General features: G+C 35.7%; 4 protein-coding genes and 1 long non-coding RNA gene across 10 annotated transcripts; 2 read left to right on the forward strand and 3 right to left on the reverse strand.

Annotated features, from left to right (window-relative positions):
* Positions 1–3440: 3440 nt before the first annotated feature.
* On the reverse strand, positions 3441–5981 carry LOC126874718 (pancreas transcription factor 1 subunit alpha-like). Of its 3 annotated transcripts, none has more exons than XM_050637078.1 (3): positions 5370–5981; positions 4673–4992; positions 3441–4186 (listed from the first exon to the last, which is right to left on the reverse strand). In XM_050637078.1, the coding sequence occupies exons 1-3, from the start codon at positions 5639–5641 to the stop codon at positions 4047–4049; spliced, it is 732 nt and encodes a 243-aa protein (XP_050493035.1). In that variant the 5' UTR covers positions 5642–5981; the 3' UTR covers positions 3441–4046. The 3 variants fall into 3 exon arrangements, with proteins under 3 accessions (XP_050493035.1, XP_050493034.1, XP_050493033.1); XM_050637077.1 differs by having other exon boundaries at positions 4676–5010; XM_050637076.1 differs by having other exon boundaries at positions 4673–5010.
* A 5119-nt stretch (positions 5982–11100) lies between these two features.
* LOC126874720 (protein DDI1 homolog 2) lies at positions 11101–15153 on the forward strand. Of its 3 annotated transcripts, none has more exons than XM_050637082.1 (6): positions 11101–11628; positions 12075–12293; positions 12374–12628; positions 12976–13281; positions 13357–13503; positions 13963–15153. In XM_050637082.1, the coding sequence occupies exons 1-6, from the start codon at positions 11367–11369 to the stop codon at positions 14172–14174; spliced, it is 1401 nt and encodes a 466-aa protein (XP_050493039.1). In that variant the 5' UTR covers positions 11101–11366; the 3' UTR covers positions 14175–15153. The 3 variants fall into 3 exon arrangements, with proteins under 3 accessions (XP_050493039.1, XP_050493038.1, XP_050493040.1); XM_050637081.1 differs by having other exon boundaries at positions 11104–11628; positions 13960–15153; XM_050637083.1 differs by having other exon boundaries at positions 11535–11682; positions 13960–15153.
* Positions 14977–17649, reverse strand: LOC126874721 (inositol 2-dehydrogenase-like). The gene is made up of 4 exons (XM_050637084.1): positions 17467–17649; positions 16820–17062; positions 16139–16520; positions 14977–15748 (listed from the first exon to the last, which is right to left on the reverse strand). The coding sequence occupies exons 1-4, from the start codon at positions 17547–17549 to the stop codon at positions 15299–15301; spliced, it is 1158 nt and encodes a 385-aa protein (XP_050493041.1). The 5' UTR covers positions 17550–17649; the 3' UTR covers positions 14977–15298.
* Positions 17069–19677, forward strand: LOC126874727 (uncharacterized). Of its 2 annotated transcripts, XR_007692988.1 has the most exons (3): positions 17069–17241; positions 17328–17518; positions 19551–19677. It is a non-coding gene; the product is annotated as an uncharacterized LOC126874727 (long non-coding RNA). The 2 variants fall into 2 exon arrangements; XR_007692987.1 differs by lacking the exon at positions 19551–19677 and having other exon boundaries at positions 17328–17567.
* Positions 17556–21669, reverse strand: LOC126874724 (uncharacterized). Its single transcript, XM_050637087.1, has 4 exons — positions 20365–21669; positions 19777–20024; positions 19541–19686; positions 17556–19399 (listed from the first exon to the last, which is right to left on the reverse strand). The coding sequence occupies exons 1-4, from the start codon at positions 20423–20425 to the stop codon at positions 19261–19263; spliced, it is 594 nt and encodes a 197-aa protein (XP_050493044.1). The 5' UTR covers positions 20426–21669; the 3' UTR covers positions 17556–19260.
* Between the last annotated feature and the right edge of the window lie 68 nt (positions 21670–21737).

The following is a 21737-nucleotide window of genomic DNA, read 5'->3' on the forward strand; positions in this document are numbered from 1 at the left end:
ATATGTAGAAGAAAATTGTCGAAGAATACAGGGCACAAAGTAGAAGAAATTAATGAAGAGCCAGCCCAGTTCGTTATTGTTACCGTTTCTAATCGTCCACCAACGACGATCAAATCAAGTGTTACATTGTCTACTTGTACAATCGCGTGGAGAATATTTAGGGAAAGCTACAAGGATAAGAATGATCCGACAGGGTTGTTCAGGGGTCGATGATTTTGCTGGAACTTCGGAAAACACCCTGGAGCACGCAGCTGCCCAGGTATTTGCGTGCCCCAATTTTCAGCCTGTGGGGCTGGAATCTATGAGGGGGAGCAGAAGGGTGGATGGATGCTCTCTTTTGCTCAGAACACCCCCCAGTATGTGTAATGGAACCCCAGCTTCCTGTCTGTCGATGTAACATTGTTAATTCTGCTCTCAGGTTACATTCAAACCACTATCTATGAATTTGATATATTTTCCTGTTTCCTTTGGTTTACTCATGCTTTGTTCTGTACTAATTTGTACTCCTTTCTTTTAGAGTATGGATAGAGGAAAAGAGAAAGCTGGGCGTTGTAAATTAAGGAGTTAGATACGAATGTTTCAAGTTGAAAGGGTAAATTATTCTCCTTGAAACATTGAAGCTTTAATGCAACTTGTTTTAGCATTTGATATACTGATAGCAAGTGATTGGCAGTATATCGTATACTAACAGTATTTCTTAGTATTTTCTGTGCGATGATTACAAAAGTAAATAAGATTAATAACTGATAAAAGGACAGCTATTCGTCGGGTGATTGAAACTGGTTCAGTCTTATCTACAGTTGACGCAGGTGTGTTCATACACCTGCCCTTATCACGCGCCACTTCGTGGCGCATCAATTTTTTAGCACTTATATCTTTCAATATCAAGTGTTACATTAATATTCTTGCCAATATGAAACGCGATCGTTTTCTAATATTTTCCAATTCTTTACTTCAGTCATATTATCTAAAAATGAAATTCTATTTCAATCAGAACTAAGACAAAGAGCCCCAACATTTTGATAATAATATAATTGATCATATATTCATTTTTATTATTCACAAGGATGGAATTAAAGCTTCAATCATTTTTCAGGGCATCTTCATAGAGAAGTCCAGCGGTTAAGGGGAGGCGTGAAAGTTCAATACCCCAGGTTGAACCTAATCGGCTCGAACGTCACGGTACCGTGATCCCGTGAAAATTAGCAAACCATAGAATCGCGGCTGCAGCCCCTTCCGCGTATCAGACGCGCATTAAGAGCACCCTCTTGTCACGAGGGTCGCACTTGTGTTGATCCTCGCAGCTGGAGTGACACACAAATAAAGTATTAATTCGCGATTCATGTAGTAATACCGTAGCATCGCTCTGAATGCAACGTCCATACTGATCTACTATCTAACGTTGTACATCGTACCCTAAAATGTATCCATGTAAGGAATTCTAGAATCTCTCCCTTCAATTTTAAATATTTATATCACGATACTAAAATTCTTGAGATATCTAGGTACTCTGTTATATTTAATGGTACCTATTAAGCATCTTGAATTACTTCAAAGTACATATTTCTTAAATATTTGACGACAAATATAAAATACTTATTCCAATTCTGTTTAAATAACGAAAAACAAAGAAGAGAGGAAAGAACACTCTCGGAGAAGCTGGGAACTGTTTCGATTCGTCCCAAGGGACACGTATATCGCCCCTAATTGTCCACAAATCGACGACCACCCTCGATTTCCGAACCGTTAAGTATAACCACCCCCTGGGGCACCAGGGGCGTTCCGCTAGCTTTCTGTTGAGTGCCGCCTGATACAACGGGGTAGAATATGGATTCAATTACACCTCATTGTGCCACGGTGTCTATAAACAATGCTGTTTTCACAGCTGATAGCGGCCCACGTCCTGCTGCGGCTCCACCAAGTTGGACCTAGTTCACCTAGTAGACTGTCTTTCTAGTAAGTGTAATTTCTGATCTCTTCGATAAGAAACAATGTGATTTTAACTGTAGAATTTGGTCACAATAAAATAATATATTTATAATTATATTCCCTCTAGTATAGTCATGTTCTTATCATTGATAAATTGGTTGTTTGCAATTAAACAATTCATTTATTTGGAATTAAATATTGTAATTTCAAAGGACTTTAAATGAACTTCAAAGAGAAGAAATGAGAAGAAGAGATGGGAAAGACAAACTTAAACGAAGAAGACGCAAGGAGAAAAGATTTTCATGAAAATTAGAAAGGAAATTCAACTAGTGATGGATAAAACATTTTCAAAGGAACAATTTCTACAATATTCTGGCTTACCATACAATTCCACCCTCGAAGCAAAATTTCAAGCCCTACACGGTGCTTAACTGTACATATACACTTTTAACTCCATATTTAACTGTACATACGTATGCTTTTAAATAGTAAAACGTAAGTACTGTAAGTGGAAGATAGAAACTTGTAAAAGCAGGTGGACTAGTTATTATGCTAATGATATCTATTTTTAAGTAAATGGCTCGGCTCATTAACGTAACAACCAGTGAGGCACGGGTAGAAGGTAGAAAACCGTATTCAGGGTACAGAAATAACGAAGAGGGAAAAGAGGATCGCGTCGTGGGAAGATCCACAGCCGTCGACGCCATTATTCCCGAGTCGCAGGACGTCGCGACACCGCAATATCGACGTACCGCCCACGATTTTCCTTCTCTGTCTCATCCACATCGGTTCTGCTCCCCTTTCAGGCGAACTCTACGCCAGAATTTGGCGCAGCTTCTACCCTTTTTATTTTCGGAGTCCTCCGCCATTTCGTTGCGAAGAATACTACATTCAAAGCCTTGTCCGACTTCTTGGACACTCGGGAAACACATTCTTTATTTTCCTTACGTTACTTTGCATTGAATCTTGATGAAATTTTGGGGAATAAACTTTTTAAATTATATCAAATGGAGGAAAAGAATACAAGGAAAATTGAAGATACGAAGAAGTCTAAAAGATTGAGAGATTAGTCTTGGACTGAACATTTGATGAAATAGAGTCTGTTTCGCGCTGAAAAAATTTTGGTAACATAAATTGTTAAAATTAATTAAGAGGAACGAGACAAATTGAAGATGGAAAGGTATAAAAAATTTGGAAGACTGAAAAATTGACAGAAATTGTAGAAATTTGAAAATTAAAGAAAAGCTACTTCAAGAAAAATTATTTTGGTTTCAGTTTTCTCTGAACCAAGCAAAGAGGTTTCGGATTAAATTTTAACGAGCTACAGTGGGAAGACTATTGATTTCTAAAAGAACTATGTACACCTATCAGGAAGTGCGCAGAATATTGGAATTTTAACTTATCCAAGTAAACTTCATTAACTGCTGCTTCAATAATAAAAGAGAAAGAATGGAAGAAAGCAGGAATTACGGTAAAATATAAAAAATGCATGGTAACAAAAGATGAAACAGTTTGAAACTTGAAGAACCTACTTTATTTGGCTTGGATGGCAATCACGTTGACAATCATTCTGTTGCATATTCACATTTCACGTACAAACAATATCTGCTTACACTTTTTTACTCACTTTATATGTACAATAATAACATGAATTCTGTCAGACAATAGAGAAATCAATGGATTACTTAAAAGAAGAGAAAAACTCCTGACAGAATTTTTATGTATTTCCTCTTCCTCTATTTACTAAGCGTAGATTCGCTGTTTTTTGAGCACGTCTAAAAAAACTGAAAGAAGTTACACATGTTCTTCACATTCTATAGGAATTTCTTATTTAATTCCTATCTGAAATTCCATTAACACGTTAATTTAAAGAACGATACTGTCTATATATAGGACAACTAAATAATGTTAACAATAATAATTTAATAATACTGTCCAACCGTGTTAGAATCGACTAGAGATACAGGATAATTAATTAGCATAATTTTTTTTTGTTAACAAATGTTGTTCTTTTGGTAGGATTAAAAATTAGGAAAAATGAATGATTGACTAGAAATTTCTGTCCTTAGATACTAAATAACAGGCTCGACGCACTTAATAATTAACACCTGAGCACTTTATTCGAATGTCGAGCCATTCTTTGATGTTCTTGGGTCCTCCGGGGTCCAGACTTTCGCGTACATCGTCCCATTCGGGGAGATGTCCGACTTCCTAGACCAGGACAAAGAATGGAAAATGAATGGGTTCCCCTCGCTGCCTGAAATTTGATTATTAATCAAAATTAGTATATCAAGGAGCTTAATTTCTATTGAAATAACCATCAGAATTTTAATAAAATTAAATATTCTCTTCTCCTTGTTTATTACTCGAACTATAGGATTTGGTTGCTTGTAAAGCTTGTTCAATAAAATTGTTAACAAACTGTCAATGAAACAAGTCTGTAAAAACCAGATAGGCCGAAATTCGATGTGCTTGTTAGTTAAGATTTTATATCACTGTTTGTAATCCATTTATTGTTTTGCATAAAAGAGTAAACAAAAGAACAATGTCAAATATATTATTGTAAATCACAAAAATCCTTCTGTAAGGATGACAGGTAAATCTAAAAGACAATTTAAGCCAATTGATAGGTAAAATCTATCACAGTTTAGCTCAATAAATTGAAAAAAAAAAAAAAGAAAAAGGAAAAGACGACGTGGATATGATAGAAAGGAGATGTGAGTGCGATCGGTATTGGCCTCACCACGAATTATGACCTTCTTAGTGTCGTCTCGACCGGAGCACCTCGAGAGACCTCCGTTTCCTGTCAGAGGATCGTTGCCCTTGTCAGCTCTGACCAGTTCGTTCAGGAACTTTATGTAACCGATCGCCAATTTTAATGTATCTACTTTAGAGAGTCTCTTTTCGTAGGGCAAAGTTGGTATGTGAGCCCTAAGGCCTTCAAAGGCGTCGTTTATATTCTGCATACGTCTCCTCTCCCTCATATTGGCAGCCTGCCTCTGTTGCACCGCCTGCCTTGGACTTTTTCCCGTTGCCCCGTTCCTTCTGTTGCTCTGACTTCGTCTAGAAATCATTATTACACTGTTTTTAATAGAATAATGATCTCTAGACACCTATTTTTGAAGATATTTCTAAGATTCTTTGAAAGTTAGGTTTAAAAATCCTTCAAAATAGTAGAAGAACTGTATTATTGAACTGTATTTGTTGGAATTATGATCTTTGGACGACAATTTTTGTATATATCCTTGAGATGTTTGTGAGATTCAGTGTAAATATGGGCGACGAGAAAGTGAAAGACAGAGGAAGAAATTTTCTTAATATAAAACTACTCTGACTCGCAGTCTTGACAAAATATCAGAAGCTAACTTAAACGCTCTTTTGAATAAAAATAAATATGAAAATAATTTTAATAAAAATTTATTTGCGCAGGTAATACTCACTCTCTGGTGTGGTTTTCCTGGTCACTGCTGTAAGCGCTCTCATTATCGGTGCTGTTCTCGTCATATAAATAAATTTCACTGCCACTGGTACTTCCAGTACTGCCAGCAGTATGAGAAGCTAGCTGCGACGGAATCGAAGGCAGCGTAGCCGTGGTAGGTGCTCCGCAATGCGGTGGCAGAGCTGGAATCGCAGGATTTCCAAGGAAACTATGAGCCTCGTACATGTACTGGCGATTCATCATGTCTAATTCCAAATTATCCATAGAATACATCTTGAAGAAGCTTGTCTTATACTTAAATTTCTTTGGTACGTGTGTATCTCAGATAAATTCTTTGGTATAGTGACTAGAATCTTTGACTAGTTCAAATTAAGTCATTGAAATGCTCTTACATAGTTGTTTATAAGATTGTTTATTAATCCTATTTAGATAGATGTAGAAATTTGGAAGATTTGATTCTACACTGTAGTTTTTACTTGAGAATCTCTCATCTGAGATTCAAACGTTTCCATCACGAGTTACAGGATATTTTGAACGTTTGACTTCACACTGTAGCTTCCAGTTGAGAATCTCTCAAATGGGATCCACATTCAAATTTAATACAAGAACCATCCTTGAGATCAGTCACAATGCTTTTATACAACCTCTAAGCCATGTCTATATGGACACTATAGTTTTCTTTGAACGCGGAAGAACCAATATCTTCGACCTAATACAGGAAATATTAAACAGATTATTGAAATCACGGACGACGCTGCTGTATAATTTCTGAGTGCTTCCTGGAACGTTATACAGCGTTTTCTGAACGCAGAAGAGACAATTCTTCAAACTCAATGCAAGGAACATTGAATGGATTCAATTAAACTGGGATCAGCAGGCAGTTTTTGTTGAAATTTCCAGCGAATTCCAATGCAAGCACCCTCGATCACGTCCCGAGGATCACCGATACCATCGACGTGACACGTGGCCTCAGCGCGTGCTAGGAAATACTTCTAAACAGCGGCACGTGCCAGGAGGAAGCCAGGGCACGTGTCCAGGTTTGTCCAGACACTTAACACAATATATTCGATCCTTCCTTGTTGGTCATACTGTGATCTAATTCAAAATTCCTCTTCCAGACAACCGAGCAACCACTTTGGATGTAAGGAAACCATCAGCCAATCTCTTCATCCTCGATCTTCTTCCTGGACAACGTTCTCTTCACTTCCACTCATAATTCAGATTCTTCAAACTTCTAGTCGGACGTTCGACGCACATCATTCACACTAAATTGGGTTTTACGATCTTATGAAATCTTGAAAAAATTGAAGAGATGTTGCAAAATTGTGATAAATTAAAACGTGCTTGGAACCTAATGGGTTAATGCATTAATTCGTACACTTTGATAAAACTGTTATATTGTTACCACATTCACGGATCCACTAATAACCAAATTCTTATGAGTAACAGTGTATTTACTGTATTGATGTTCAAATTGATTCTCGTAAGAGAAAAGATAGGAAAATCACTGACATGGTATTGTTAGTATGTATAATTATTTGGATTTGAGGTGAAAGAGAGAATATCGAACAGTTGAGTGAATGTTAGGCTGTTAGAAATGTGAAATGGAACTGTGTGGATCATTGATGAGCACTGGTTCAGGTAGTCTGTCGAAACTGAAAGAGAAAAGCGGTAGGGAAGCCATTCCTGGGGTTGAAAGTCTAGCTGCATCCCCATTCGTCGAGCTAGTTGGTGGTGGAGCCTACCTACCCCTAGTTGCCTGGCTGCTGGTTCCGCCTCTTCATCGATCTGATAAGGAACAGGGAGGTTCTGGATTGAAGAAACAGAGCGATAATGCGAATTGAATAGATTTACGAATCGAATTTGCACACCAAGATGGATATTTTAGATGTTAGACAGTTGTCGTATATATATGGATAAAGGAAGTTTAAGGAAGAAGCTGTAAATTCGGTGGAAATTGGTTGAAAGCGAGTGTCGTATAAAAATTGAAATAAGAAAGAATCTGGGAAAGAATTACAAGAAGAGGATCGGCTATACGATTTAATAGAAACTGGACAAAGGATTTTGGTGAACTAAAGAAAGGAAGAAATGTAGGAGAAATGATAAGAAAGTAAATATAGCAAGAATCGGAGGAAGGAATTCAACAATTGGAAAAAGGATTTTTATGAAAAGTAATGGATTTAAGAAAGAATTTAGAGAAAGGAAATTACGTAAAGAAACTTTTAACCAGAAGACATTTTTCTTCAGAAGATTAGAAGATTCGATTCGTAATGGAAGGATTGTATTAGAACTTTTATCAATGTCAAATATCGTACTTGAATTTAACTGAGAAAATTAACAAAAAGCTGACTACAATATGTTAAAGAATAACAGCTCTATATTAAAAAGTACATATCGTGCAAAGCTTGGAAAACTTTCTTTCACGTGACACAAAGTTTCACAGAAACATATTGTTGCGCTATTAAATAATATAATTTTGCGGCACGATAATGATACAGAAGCAATCATATCGGACCTGTTACGGGCCACATAATTACACGGTGCTCCGGCTAGGCCAAATGTCGCAGAAGTGGTTAACCCCCGAGTAAACCCTTGCACGGTGTTTTCGGTACACGTGCACGACACGTGCCCCTAATTTCTTTCTCCGTTACACCTTTGATTCCCTTGGATGCTCTTTTTATGGACAACCATGAAACTCGCTAGTCCCCAACATTCATTATTTCCTATGGATCCTGTGGAAGAATATAGAACCTCAGAAAATAAAGAAGAGAAGATATTCTGAATTTTCTTTCAAGAAAAAAGATTCTGTCAAATCCAACATAATACAGTAGAGAACTTGTAATAATTTTATTCCTTAAAAAGAAATCCGAAAATATTAGATCCAAAAAGGATTGAAGAAAGGAAGAAAGTTAAATTTGTCTGAAATTGGAGGAGGAATTTCTAGTAAAAGTGGTGGTTCTAAAAAATGTGAGATATCAAACTTCAAGTAGGAGTAAAACCGGAAAGTATCCTAATAATTCTTCTATTAAAAATATACGATAAAACGGAAGGAAATGTTAATTTTAGGATATTTGAAGGTATCAAAAGATTTTCTTTGAAGCGCCGACAGGATATAAAGTACGAGCCATTATCGATTTCCCACAAAACTTTCTACTGAACGTATCCACCGAGGCTAGACAATTAACACGCTACAAATTAAGAGGGCCCGTTGCAACAGGATGAATTATTCGCTCCATCTGTTGTTTCAGGGAAAATCTAGGAAACGATTTTTTCCTTTCCCACGAGTATAATTTTCTGCTTTAATTCAGAAACGTTTAATTTGCAATTTGCGTAAGAGAAAGTTTTTTACAACTATGAATTATCAATAATTGATTGTACAAACGAATGAAATAGTTTTTAATGGCGCAAGGTGCAGGTGCAAAGATCGATTGTGAAAAAATCGAATCTGAAGATCGGAAGCCGCAGCCTGTCTGGATCTAATCCAAAAGAAAAACACAGGATTGGGGCAGGACCATTGTGTGGCTGGATTTTTGATCCTCGAGATCGAGAGATAACCAAAGGGGGCCAGATTTAAATGGCAAATCCCCTGGGCACGTGTGCCCTCAATTCGAAGTTAAATACTAAATACGAAACGAATAAATTGCATTGCTGTAGAAGGTAATATTTATTTTTTATAATCGCTAAAAAAAAATTATCATTACTATTTAACATTGAAAATTAGAGGGGAGGAAATTGTGGAGATTCCTATCATCATAACTATTCAATTTAATTTAATATACTTTATTTTAATTTTCAGTATGCTATTTATATTCTGGGCGAATTATTTTAATGCAAACAAAGAGATTGCAGTTCATAAAAGCGCATCATTCCTCGAAAAGACTCGCTCTCCATGCCTAACCGATTTTCTATGGCACATCCTTGCACCCGGGAACCCATGTCCAACACCTGGTAGCCGGTACAATCCCGGGGAACATCCTGGTACCCACTCGAAATACAGACAACCCCATAAGTGTCTATTAATTTATACTCAGCAGGAGTGTGAAATCGATTTATACCCACTCTCGATTCATCTTCCAAAGCTTAATCGATTTGCAGCCCTACAGTAGGCTGTTATACCCTCTAATGGAATCCCTGTTTCAAAACTTTCACACTAATCAATTTTACAATAAAATATACGTATGATATATCATATAAACATATCATTTACATCATTTGATCTTATACAATTTTATTCAAAATTTAATTAACATTTTTATTTCCGTTTCAGGTGCTGTTTATTGGTACATAAACTTCTACAAAAAATCATCAAACCACGTGAGACAGTGTTGCATTCTGATTATTTATTGTATTTATTATACATAGTAATATTTTCCTAATATTTTTGTTACTTTTTCAGGTGCTGTTTATTGACATACAAACTTCTACAGACTATAGGAAGCATCATTAAACAGCGTGAAACAGTGTTATACAACATTACAAACACACCTTGCGCGATATTTGTCGTGACACATCCTGTTCCAAGTGTAATCGAGCGAGCCGTCGAAATCATGCGCTAATTTAACCATCAGCCCTGTCCAACGCGAAATTCTGAGCCACCTGTCTAATATCCACCTCTGCATCCGTTTCCGGTTTATGGGGGATGGCACCCCCTGTGGTGTCCTCGTGGTCGCGCCCTCCAGGAGGGCAGGATCCCCTGAACGTTGCATGCTTCACTGCACCACCTTTAGCCCATACTTTTTTCCTCCATAGGGTCGATTCCTTATCATAAAATATTCCAAAAGACGGTAAATTTTCAGAGAATCAGGAAATATTCTTTATCTAAGGTGAAAAGGTTGGTACACAAAAATCTATAATTTTCTTAGGTGAAATAAATGTACTAGGTTGAAAATTATCGATACCACAGGCTGCTTTGAAAATAGGATGATCAAGATAAGATCAATTCACTGTGGGAGATAAGGTTATCGTTACGTCGATCTGAGCGTCATGTATGGGACATTTAATTCTCAAATTGTGTGCACACAGGGTTCCTCAGTAAACGTTGATTATAGATATTGAAATCTATGATAAATCGACATCCCGATTATTGCTATTGTGATCCCAACAAGATTTGCTCCATTGCAAGTCCATGAGCCTGACATTATGCAAACATTTTAACATCTGTGGAGTTGTGTGGAATCTGTCCGTACAATTTGAAATATATAGATGAAGAGAATAACTTTTTAAGTAATAACCAGCAATTTTTATTGTTTAAATATCTTGGGTTTAGAAAGTTGAAGTTCATTGGTCTGCCCTCTGTTGACGATAATGTAATGTAGGATTCTAGATTATCCGCCAAGGATAGAACGAAGAGAATCTCGGTTAGATTTCAATATTTTAAATACATATTTCAATCTACTCAATGTTATTAGAAAATTTGATTTCGAGCTGCTTTATTACTGAAACAAATGGAATATCAAAGTTTAGAAATTTCTATTTCCGTGATAATTTAAAAAACGCCCATCTTAAGGTTGTTGAACAATATATAATAACATAACCCACAACACCAACCTCCGCAAACTTTCGATCATATCTGTCAAAGTAATCTGTCTGTGTATATTGTGTAGAAAAATTTATTCAATACGCTGATGTTCTGCTAAAACAACAAATGACAGAATGAAGCATTCAAATCGAAATTCAAGCTTGGCGCGCAGTCTGTTCATCGGCACAATTTCACGATCTCGTTACTTCTCGATATCTCGAGGTGATTTAAGTAGCCTTCAGGTCAAGCCTCAAAGCCAGCCAGTATTTTCGCTGAGCTGGGTTGTTGTTTACATCCTGTAGCCGCTCTTCGTACGGACATCCCGTGCGCGAGGGGAGCGGCAAAAATTCTCACGTGAAGTTTTATTGCCACCCAGTGACCACTTTCATTGCCCATCTTGCTTGCCCCTAGTATCTATCGTACAATCGTTGTGCACGCACGGAACCGAGAGCACAAGCAACTAGATAAAACACACACACGATGAAGGTAACAGTAACCACGCTCAGCGACGACATCTTCGTCCTGGACGTGATCGAGGATATGGAGCTGGAGAGTTTCAAGGCTCTTTGCGAGATCGAGAGCAACGTACCAGTCCATGAGATGGTGATCGCTTTCAATGGTCTACCATTGATGAACGACAAGAAATCGCTGAAGGATCACGGGATCCGTGACGGTGACGTGGTGATTTTGCAGCACATGCATCAAAGCGGGGCCGAGTTGAACCTTCACCCGTTAAACGGAGGTCAGCTTCAATACAGCACCATTATTTAAAGTGGCGATCGAGGCGGGTCGTGAGGTTAGCTTTTCGGCTTCGATTTACGTTTCTTTTTCATTGTATTGTCACGTCTCTCGATCAGATGTTACCAGACTTATAACGCACGATCCATGAATTTGGCTTAACAGACTCGATCGAGCATGTTATCCCCCTTTTGGTTTCACTATAGAATAGTGTCTATTAGAATACAATTTTTTTTTTGTTCGTGTGGGAATCTTCTAAGTTCCTCTCATCTTGTCCGCACACCTGTCCGGTTCAGTTTAGCACAAGTTTTTTGTATTCACTTGTGTTGAGTTTGATTTGTTAGAGATAGCTTTTGTCGCCATGTGCTTAGTCAGATCAATTATTTAAGAGCGCACTATTGCGTAGTAAAGAAGAGAATGTACTAAATTCCAAGATACATATTACTCTAGCTATTCCCATGTTGGACTTCAGTTCCATCAGAGTACCAGGATCATCCAGCAGTCGACAGCCAACAGCTTCCAGTAGCACTATAGCCAGAATGCAAAACCCTAGAAAGGAGGATGATCCAGAAATAATAAGAGACATGTTTTTGGCTAATCCAGATCAACTAGCGTTGCTGAGCCAGAATAATCCCAAGCTGGCTAGTGCCTTACTTTCTGGAAATCTTGGTGAGTCTTCCAAAAGTACATATTAAGAACTGTATTTTGGAAATCTAAGAATTTACTCTACAATAGATATTGATTTGTAGAGAGATTTACAACTGTACTCAGAGAACAAATAAAATTAAGAGAAGAGCGTGAGGCACAAAGGCTAAGAATGATGAATGCAGATCCATTTGACACAGAAGCACAGAGGTTTATTGCAGAGGATATTAGGCAAAAAAACATTGAAGCAAACATGGAAGCTGCAATGGAGTATAATCCAGAAACATTTGGATCAGTTGTTATGTTATATGTTAATTGTAAAGTCAATGGATTCCCAGTTAAAGCATTTATTGATACTGGTAAATATCAACTTTATTTATATTTATAAATAATGAGTTATACACGTGTGTAAATGCGCAGTGATAAATGTCAGAGATCATCATTGAACTGGAGACAAGATCATTTTTATGTATTTTTGTTTGGCTGCTGTTTGTGCCAATGTATCTATTTTTAAATTCCTGCATTTTGAAAGTCATTCTTTGTAGTATGTGGTACTTCATGGTGGGAGAAATTTAAATTTAGATATTGAAATCCGTGCTCTGACCTAGACTGTACTTTTGTCTTCAAAAATTCCATGAATTTGCTCCTCTTAAAAAAAAAAAAACATTTCGCAATATATAGTAACATTATGTTTTCAAAAATTCAGGTGCACAATCAACTATAATGTCGGATGCTTGTGCCGAACGATGCCACATAATGCGATTGGTGGACACAAGGTGGGCTGGAATAGCACATGGTGTTGGAACTCAACGCATCATTGGCCGCATTCACATGGTACAAATTCAAATTGGTAATGATCATCTAACAACATCGTTCACTGTCCTCGCGGAACAAAGCATGGACATGCTACTGGGTCTGGACATGTTAAAGAGGCATCAATGTTGCATAGATTTGAAGAAAAACGTGCTCCAAATTGGCACCACCGGTGCAGAGACGCCATTTTTAGCAGAAGGTGGTCTTAAATATTTCTATGGTTGCACAATGTCTTTTTATCTGTTATACAACATAAATGCTTAATTCTGATTAGGGGAGCTGCCAGAGTGGCTAAGGTTAAGTGGTTATAGCGATGCAAGTATTTACGACACAGAAGATGATAAGGATGACAAGAGGGGAGGACCTCAAAGAGCACTGGATTATGGCTCCAGAGATGCAAAGAAGCAACGTCGCCAGCAGGGTAAGTATGTATCTGTCCAGGCTATCCTTTCTTACCATAATTCCTTATAAGATCCTGTGTTAAATAATTTGTGAAACATTCCATAATGAAACCCAATAAATTTCCTTTGTATATATGTTCCTTTATTGTGTATTTCGACTTTTAGTGGTGGCAATAAAAAAAGGATATATTTATACATCCAAGGAAAATTTTCAAAAGTAATGCTTGTGATATTATCGCTATTATTTACTTTTCAATGTTGAAGTTTATGCAGCTGAATTTGATACAAGGCCTTATATGTTAGCCACTGTACCTTTCCTTTTCCTAGGGAGATCCAACTGAGACAAATCCTCCTAACTTGCCTGGACTAGTAACTTGAAGCAGATAATTTATAATTATGGCTTTTAATTTTATAGTTTTATTTGTGGCTTGCTAGAATTTTTTTTAATTTTTTTTAATGAATACTATGTATTTTAGAAGGGCAAGAAAGCAATAGTTCAAGCGGGACATCAAGCAGACTAGGCTCCATAGAAACTACAGTCTTCCCCCACGACCCATTCACAGAAGAAACAGTGAAAGAAATCGAATCTCTGGGATTCAGCAGAGTACAGGTCATCGCGGAACTGCGTAGATTTAATGGAGACAAAACTCAAGCCACCGATGCGTTGTTCACGAAATCCTTTAGACTATAAAGCAACAAGGAAAGAAAAGAGAAATTGTGGGGGTTTCCATGTTTGAACAGTAAAGATAAGGGAATGGAAAATTTGTACTTGATTTTTGGTAGCGAATTTTCATATCGATTATTATAAAATCTGGAAACCACACGATCGAAACACAGCTCAAGCAAGCATACTCACTGCTCGACAATTAGCATGAAATGGTGTTTCAGATTTTATTTCGTCGAGCAGATATTATGATGTATGTATAGATATCATATTTCATTTAATTAATAAGTGGCTACTTCAGAGTAAAGCTACATATATCTTCTCCGACTTTTATATTCTTTTTGCTAGATATACAGAAATGAAATGAATCGAATTTGGAATTTTAAGTGGAAGTCAGCGTGCTCTGATAACCTAGCCTACCATTATTGCAATACACAATTTTAGGAATCAATATAAAATGGTTTGAAAACAAAGTCATAAGTTAGGGGAGCAGCTTATTGCCTTTCGTGAAAGTTGCGTCACATTTGTAGATGTCTCACAAAATTTTTACTTACTAGATTAGATAAAAGAAAATAGACTTCTGAAAGGATAATGTTTTAATCAAAGAGACATATTGCACGGTTTGACGGATATTTCGAGCTTCGCGACTAAAAATCAGTTTGCGATACCTCCAAGAATACATTAGTTTCACTTCTGTAATTTTATTATTTACAAAAAAAAGAGAATATTGTAATGTAAACCAATCACGCATCGACCAATCTAGAAAGAATTTTGCATTAATTCTTTTTTTATTTCAAAGGGTAAGGAATTAAGAGAAGAGAAACACGAATAAACTTTGGGAATATTTTATTGTTTCGTTCTTACAAACTTTCATGATTGAGTCTGCTAACAGACAATGTGAATTTTGTATCATTACTATATATTTAGGGTATATGGTATTTTTCTGTATTTTCTTTATATTATTATACCGATAAAAAAAGAAGAAAAAAACATGTAACAAACAAGATTCACCTAAGTCTTTTCACTCGTGCGTGCAAATCATGATTCAGTGAAGATAATCTCAACTTTCTGTGAATCTATCACGGTCGTATAAGATACAAAATGGTGGAATATCATGGGAACGATAAAAATTCGCTAGACCATGACCTCATTTATGGTAGCTCGTTTGGCGCCCACTTTATTTCCACCATCTTGCCGGTACGAGCGGATTCTTGGCATGCAGTCGCGATTTTAATCACAGCTAGAGTTTCTTTAGGTAATACGGAGCATTCAGCTCTACCAAGTACAATGTCAATGAAATGGTCCAGCTCTCGGCGATAGCCATTCATAAATCTGCTGGCGAACGAATACCATATTGGTGCGCTGGTTAATCCGTCGAGATTATATTGGGATGTGACACCGTGCATTGGCTGTTCATTATCTGCTTTGATCATACCCTTGGGGCCAAACACCTCCAAGCGTTGATCATAACCGAAGCTACTGTTCCGCGACAAGTCGATGGTCCCCAAGGTTCCTGATGGGAAATACAAGGTCACTACAACTGTGTCGAAGTCATCGATTGCTTTTATCTCTGGAATGTGTGCGTGTGCCTGGACAGCAATCTGCAAGAAAATATTCCAACATTTAATAATTCATCAAATACCAGTCAATAGGATAGAAATCAACATTACCAATAGTTATTTATGAAACCCTTTAATGATCTTGTGATACTTATTGACTTTAAGTGCTCATAGTAGCAATTAAAAATCAAAGCTACATTCTATTTTTAATTAGAACTGAAGATTTTTGTAACTATTAGTTACTTTTATCTGTACTCTATAATTTTATGAAGTTAGGATCCTTTTAAATCATGGAAACTTCTTTATAATGCTGTAGTATTTATAAATTCAGGTCTCCATGGTATCAGCGAAGACTAATCCAATATTCTACATAATTATTCTACTTGAAACTCCAACTACAAGTGTTTGATAGCAATATCCAGGGAATCTCACCTTGATAGGGTACTCTCCAAGGACCCAAGTCATGATATCAATATCATGGACCATACAGTCATGGAATATACCTCCGGACATCTTCAAATATTCTATGCTGGGAAGAGGAGAGTCACGAGAGACAGTTTTGATGATCTGAACGTGTCCAATCTCTCCATTCCTCACTCTGCTCCTAACAGCAGAATAGCTGGGATCGAATCGCCTGTTAAAGGCGCAGAACAATGGTTTGCCGACCTTTTTCGCGGTCTCGTAACATTTTATCGAGTTAGCATTGTCCTCGGCGATCGGCTTCTCACAAAACACTGCCTTCTTCGCCTCCAAAGCTTTCCTTACAATGTCTTCATGTGTGTACGTAGGTGATGCAACAACTACTGCGTCCACACTATCAACATGAAGAACGATTTTAATTGTTAATTGAACTCCTAATTGATCTCTATGTTTTCTCTCGAGTTTAATCTACTTTGGATATTTTTATCATGAAATTAAGTAATTGTAATGGAAATGTTTGGGGTTTGGAAGAAGCAAGTGACTTTTTGAAAGTTTCTTTTAAATTTGCTAGTTAATGATTTGTTATTTTTAATTTTTCCTATTTAAAAATCTAACTCATTTGATCAATTTTGCGATATATACATCTTTTATTGTATCTAAAATGTTTCCCATAAGAAAATCTAAATTACTTACTTAGGATCATTGTACACTTTGTCTGCTTGTTTGCTATTCAAGAAGACAACATCGTCAAGTTGCCAGTACTCCTTGAGGCTCATCCATTTAGACTCGACATCGTCTACGATGTAGAGCAGTTTGACACGCGAACTGGTAATAATATTGGACAGATGAATGGTTCCAGCACGGCCGATTCCAAATAGAGCAAGTCTTACTTTAGGATGGAGTAGATCCTTCCTCAGTGTCAGATCCTCCAGATACCTATAATAACATTTAATCCATTTTCAGTCATGAAAGAGGAAAAGGAAGAGCGAACTAAGTAGTCTATATGAGTCTAGAATAACGTTCAACAACCGGCTTGGAACATATTAAAAGAGAAGAGATGAAGAAAAGTAAAATATAAGAGAATTGTTCCCAAGACACATATTTTATGTCAATAGGTAGATGTCATCTTGGAATAATTTATTTCTCAAATAAGATTTTGAAATTTATTTTCAAACAAATTAATTTCTTGTTTTCATTCCAGCTACAAAGTGGTCAATTCTGCTCTGGATAGAATATCATATAATGAAAAGAAGGGAAGGGAAGAATATCTAGTTTGCATTAATTAAATTTTATACAAAACCTTCAATGAACTTGAACGATCTACTTGGAAAAATACCCACTTTTGATAAAGATAATCCTGCTGTGGAGGCCTTGGTTGTGGTTTTGTGTAAGGTGAGGCACTCTTGAATTTCGCAGTTGCCATTGTATCTTGTTAGGAATATGAAATATTAAATAAATAAGTAAAATATGGATCTCCGGATTCGTCAATTGGCAGAAGACAGTCTGGAACGATGGGCCTGTTATATATGTATATAAACGAGCTGATCAACGATAGTGGGGAGAGATGTGTGCGATTAACATACGTAAATTCATGAAATAGCTATGGTTCAAATATTGGCCTCATTAAGATAGCCATCAAGCTGGCATGAATATATCAAATACAGTTAATCGTTCGATTAATAAGAACGAGTCCCTCATTCATATAAAGCATCGAAATCGCCAATGTCCAGTTGTAGCAATTGTCTAACGTTACTCTGTTCATTCATTAACACCTAATCGTTTCTGTAATACATGTATCATACATGTATTTCAAAAATGTCACAACTGAAACAAGTTTTTCAGGAAAAATAAAAGACTATTTGGAAGTTTAAAACAAATATTATCCTTATTAAACGCATAAGTTAACAAAAAGAATAGAATATAGAAAACAATGATCTTCTAATATTCTTCTAATACAGAATTGAATTATTTTGAGTTGTGACACTTTTGAAATATTCTGTATGAGATATGAACATTTCGTAGCCAAAAGTGGAAAATTGTTAGCTCCTGTTGTAAGAGTGTCAATATCCTGTGTATTCATTTTGGTCCTCTGACTTTTTTATCTGGTAACGTTTTATCGACCAACAACGTTTTATCTGGTAACCAATTATCGACTGACCTTTTATTGACTTATTCAGTGGCAAATTTTAATCTCAGTGCAAGTTCAGAAAAATTGATCTTTGATAATTATGTTATGATTACAAAATTTAAAAGAGGTCTTATTTTAGACTACTAATGATTCACATAAAAATTTGTCAAAATGATTGTTGAATATAATTATTGGAAAATTCTTTTAGATGTGGGGGTGAGAAAATTTCCAAATTTATCTTGATCTCCTAGGTCTTATGTTACTTGATGGTTAAAGTTGAGATGGAAGCAATTTATTATATAAAAAATCTAATTAATCTTTTAAATCAAAATTAAAGATACAAATAAAAGAGAATGGTAGAAATGCATATTAATTTTAAAAACAGAAGGAATAAAAAGATCTACAGCCGTGATACAACAAAAATGTGATTTATCATGTCATTCTCTTCTGGTTTTCATGCGTGACCTACTATTTTAACTATTTAGTGCATTATGTAAGCGAGAGAATATAGTAATTTCTAATTTGTTCTAAGGTTATCAGACTATCGTATGGCATGTGCAACGAGCTAACGTCATTCATGGACATCCTGTTGTTGTCGCCGCGAAAAAATTTCATTGCGTAAATCACAGTGGAATTTTATTATTGATAGTTAATTAATAATCAGATTCATTGATCAGTTTCATCACTCTCAAAGTTAGTTGAAGGTTTCATGGAAAATTGAACATAAAGAATAGGATGTAATAGAATTTTTCTGCAGGCTGAGCTTGAAGTATTTATCATAACAGGATATTTTTAAAAAAGGAATAAACAAGTTTCTAATCTAAAAGATTGGCAAAGATTGTTGGTTATCTATGGGATTATTTAGAGAGTATTAAGTTAAATTGAAATATTTATAATAGATTATATTTATTTATATTAAATATTTATATTATAATTATATTAGGTAGTTTGAAGCAAAATTTAAAAATAGAAGTAAGCTTTATTACAAAATGTATTAGACAATGATCTATAACTCGTCGTTAATCTTGATGACCGAGTTAGGCACAAAGACAACTTCGTTGGTGTCGCTCTCCACGTACCCAGACCTCTTCGTTTTATCTCTTCCTGGATCGGCGTCCACTAGAGATATACTCGATCTTACCTCTCTACAAATGAAAACATAGTACACGACTTCGTTTCTTCTAAAGATTTTTATGCATTTATGAGGAATTTAAAGATCCAAAAATTGAAGTATATGGTCTAACATGTTTCAAATCAAAATCTTCATTTAACAAAAACCTAATTACTTTTTATCAGTTCCAGGCAATTCTGCTGACACTATGAGATCTCTGGGCTTGGAAAAGTCACACTCCAAGATAAAAGCAGCGTCACCAGGAGTAATTAGCTCATCGTCATGCTGAAGAACCAAGGTGTTCCGATATTTGTTATCAACCTGAAACAAATGTCTTAAACCAGTGAATTATTTCTAACTTATTTTGTAGTAACTTTTCCAAATTTACAGCGGACTTTACGATGTAGTTACATTTTCTGTGTCACACTGGTCGAAGGGAATAGTCATAGTGAAGTTTCCACCATGATCAGGATTCAAGAAACACGATGGTTGTCTGGAATAGAAACTACCTCGTGTGTATATCACACCTGAAAAATTCTCCGATGTTTGCAGACCCACTACCATTCTTTCTGCCCCACAGCGTAAGGCGACCAGATCATATCCTTTTGTGGAAGCCCCAATTTGCATGTCCATGGACAAATCTTGCTCCCAAATTTCCTCTGAGATAAATAAATAACGTTTTTGTTATTTTCTTCATCGATAAGAAATCGATCTTTGCTGGTTATTATATCGGTTTCTGCGATTAATGAATGCCATCGGGTCTTTGAGTTCAATAAAAACGGATGTTACATTTCGATAATACAGAGTTGTTTCGACATTAGAGCAAAAAACCAAAGTCCAAGTCGTTTTGGTCGTCTTGATCGTTTAGAAATAAATGTTAAATGATAAATAAACATAAATAATTCTGTGGAATATATAGTAAATAAATAGTTAAATGAAATAGATAATAAAAGTAGAATCAAAGATCCGCATTCTAATTAATACTTATATTGTAATTACCCGCGAATTGTCCTCTTAAAGTGAATATAAGAAGCAGCACGACATGTAGCGGTACCTGCATGACGTTGCCAGATGAACGTCCGTGAACTGACAGAGAATTCAAGTTCACACATCAGAAAGCAATCTCTACTATTACCTGCCCTTGGCTGACTTCCACTTTAACACTGAATCCCCTAATACTTTCACCCTGATATACATCTATATTTTTATTTCAGTTCTTTTTATACTACTGAGGTTGATAAACCTTCCAATGTCATATATAAGTCATCGTTGTTACAAATATCATAGTACACTAAAATTAGAGCAGATTTATTTCTAAAATCTTTTAAATCAATTTCTTCGATTCAGTAAAAATTTCTTTAATTAATTTTTAATTAATTAGTTCACGATATTAGGGGAAATTTATGTATTCTTCTAATTCAAAATTTATTTACAATCTTCTATTTTTTAAAATCTTTAATCATACGTTGATATTCGTATATTTGTATTTAAAGATAAAGATACTGTTTGAATACTATATTGGTAAGCTTATCTATCTTACAAAATAGTAGATTAATTCTCCTTATATAAAGGTCAATAAAATAACATTTTTTTATTTCTTTCGAGATATTAACAACTCAATCGTGATACTGATACAAGAAATGCATCTGGTTGTCTACATTCAGGATCATTTGAGTCATCGATCAAATAAGATACGACAGTGAAAAGATTATAATTATTTTGTTTACTCATTAGTTGCATTACGCAAGTTAGTCAATCCCTGTAATGGAATTATTTTATAAATCTCGTCTTTTTCCGTCATCGCGTAATTTATTTGTTTTTATGTTTATTCCCACTTACCTACCTTATCGATTGCGACATATAACTGTAAGCTACTTTTATCGGATGGAGCAAAGATGTCAGTCTCATAGCTCATTCTCAATCATGAACATGTGTCAATTTTCGAATATAATTTGAAAAGAATTTTCAAGATACCTTTTTACATTAGCGAAAACTAGTTCTAACATGTGGTTTTGTAAAACCGTAATATTAAATGTTTTGTATAATAAAATAATATATCTCAGATTGTTACTTTATGTAAGTAGTGTACAAATGTCTATCTTCAAAATAAACTACAAAACTCAAATTATATAAAAAAAATAACAAACATGTTTTCTCCCACAAATTACATCATACCAAATTGTTTTGATAAACTTATTCAGATTGCGAAATTCTTTTCACATAATTATTGAAGCAAAACATGTTTAGCGACTTGCATTGAACTCCCTCATGAAAATGCAATTCATAGTTGCATTTTGCCATATAACTCATATATATGGCATGAAATATGTATTTTGTAATATTTCTATGTGAAAATAACATCGAAGAAAATT

The sequence above is a fragment of the Bombus huntii genome, chromosome 16 (genome assembly GCF_024542735.1).
Source record: "Bombus huntii isolate Logan2020A chromosome 16, iyBomHunt1.1, whole genome shotgun sequence".
NCBI classification, from domain to species: Eukaryota; Metazoa; Arthropoda; class Insecta; order Hymenoptera; family Apidae; genus Bombus; species Bombus huntii.

What these genes read in the sequence shown, in the direction of transcription:
- LOC126874720 (XM_050637081.1), top strand. Translation starts at nt 11,367, where the DNA reads ATGAAGGTAACAGTAACCACGCTCAGCGACGACATCTTCGTCCTGGAC. An exon ending in TAAAGCATTTATTGATACTG is followed by an intron (nt 12,629 to 12,975) that starts GTAAATATCAAC and finishes TCAAAAATTCAG; the next exon opens with GTGCACAATCAACTATAATG. An exon ending in GACGCCATTTTTAGCAGAAG is followed by an intron (nt 13,282 to 13,356) that starts GTGGTCTTAAAT and finishes AATTCTGATTAG; the next exon opens with GGGAGCTGCCAGAGTGGCTA.
- LOC126874724 (XM_050637087.1), bottom strand. Translation starts at nt 20,425, where the DNA reads ATGCAGGTACCGCTACATGTCGTGCTGCTTCTTATATTCACTTTAAGA. An exon ending in TTTAAGAGGACAATTCGCGG is followed by an intron (nt 20,025 to 20,364) that starts GTAATTACAATA and finishes TATTTATCTCAG; the next exon opens with AGGAAATTTGGGAGCAAGAT. An exon ending in ACCAGTGTGACACAGAAAAT is followed by an intron (nt 19,687 to 19,776) that starts GTAACTACATCG and finishes CATTTGTTTCAG; the next exon opens with GTTGATAACAAATATCGGAA.
- LOC126874718 (XM_050637076.1), bottom strand. Translation starts at nt 5,641, where the DNA reads ATGTATTCTATGGATAATTTGGAATTAGACATGATGAATCGCCAGTAC. An exon ending in CAGGAAAACCACACCAGAGA is followed by an intron (nt 5,011 to 5,369) that starts GTGAGTATTACC and finishes TATTAAAAACAG; the next exon opens with TGTAATAATGATTTCTAGAC. An exon ending in TAAGAAGGTCATAATTCGTG is followed by an intron (nt 4,187 to 4,672) that starts GTGAGGCCAATA and finishes ATCAAATTTCAG; the next exon opens with GCAGCGAGGGGAACCCATTC.
- LOC126874721 (XM_050637084.1), bottom strand. Translation starts at nt 17,549, where the DNA reads ATGGCAACTGCGAAATTCAAGAGTGCCTCACCTTACACAAAACCACAA. An exon ending in AAAGTGTACAATGATCCTAA is followed by an intron (nt 16,521 to 16,819) that starts GTAAGTAATTTA and finishes TCATGTTGATAG; the next exon opens with TGTGGACGCAGTAGTTGTTG. An exon ending in TTGGAGAGTACCCTATCAAG is followed by an intron (nt 15,749 to 16,138) that starts GTGAGATTCCCT and finishes ATTTTCTTGCAG; the next exon opens with ATTGCTGTCCAGGCACACGC.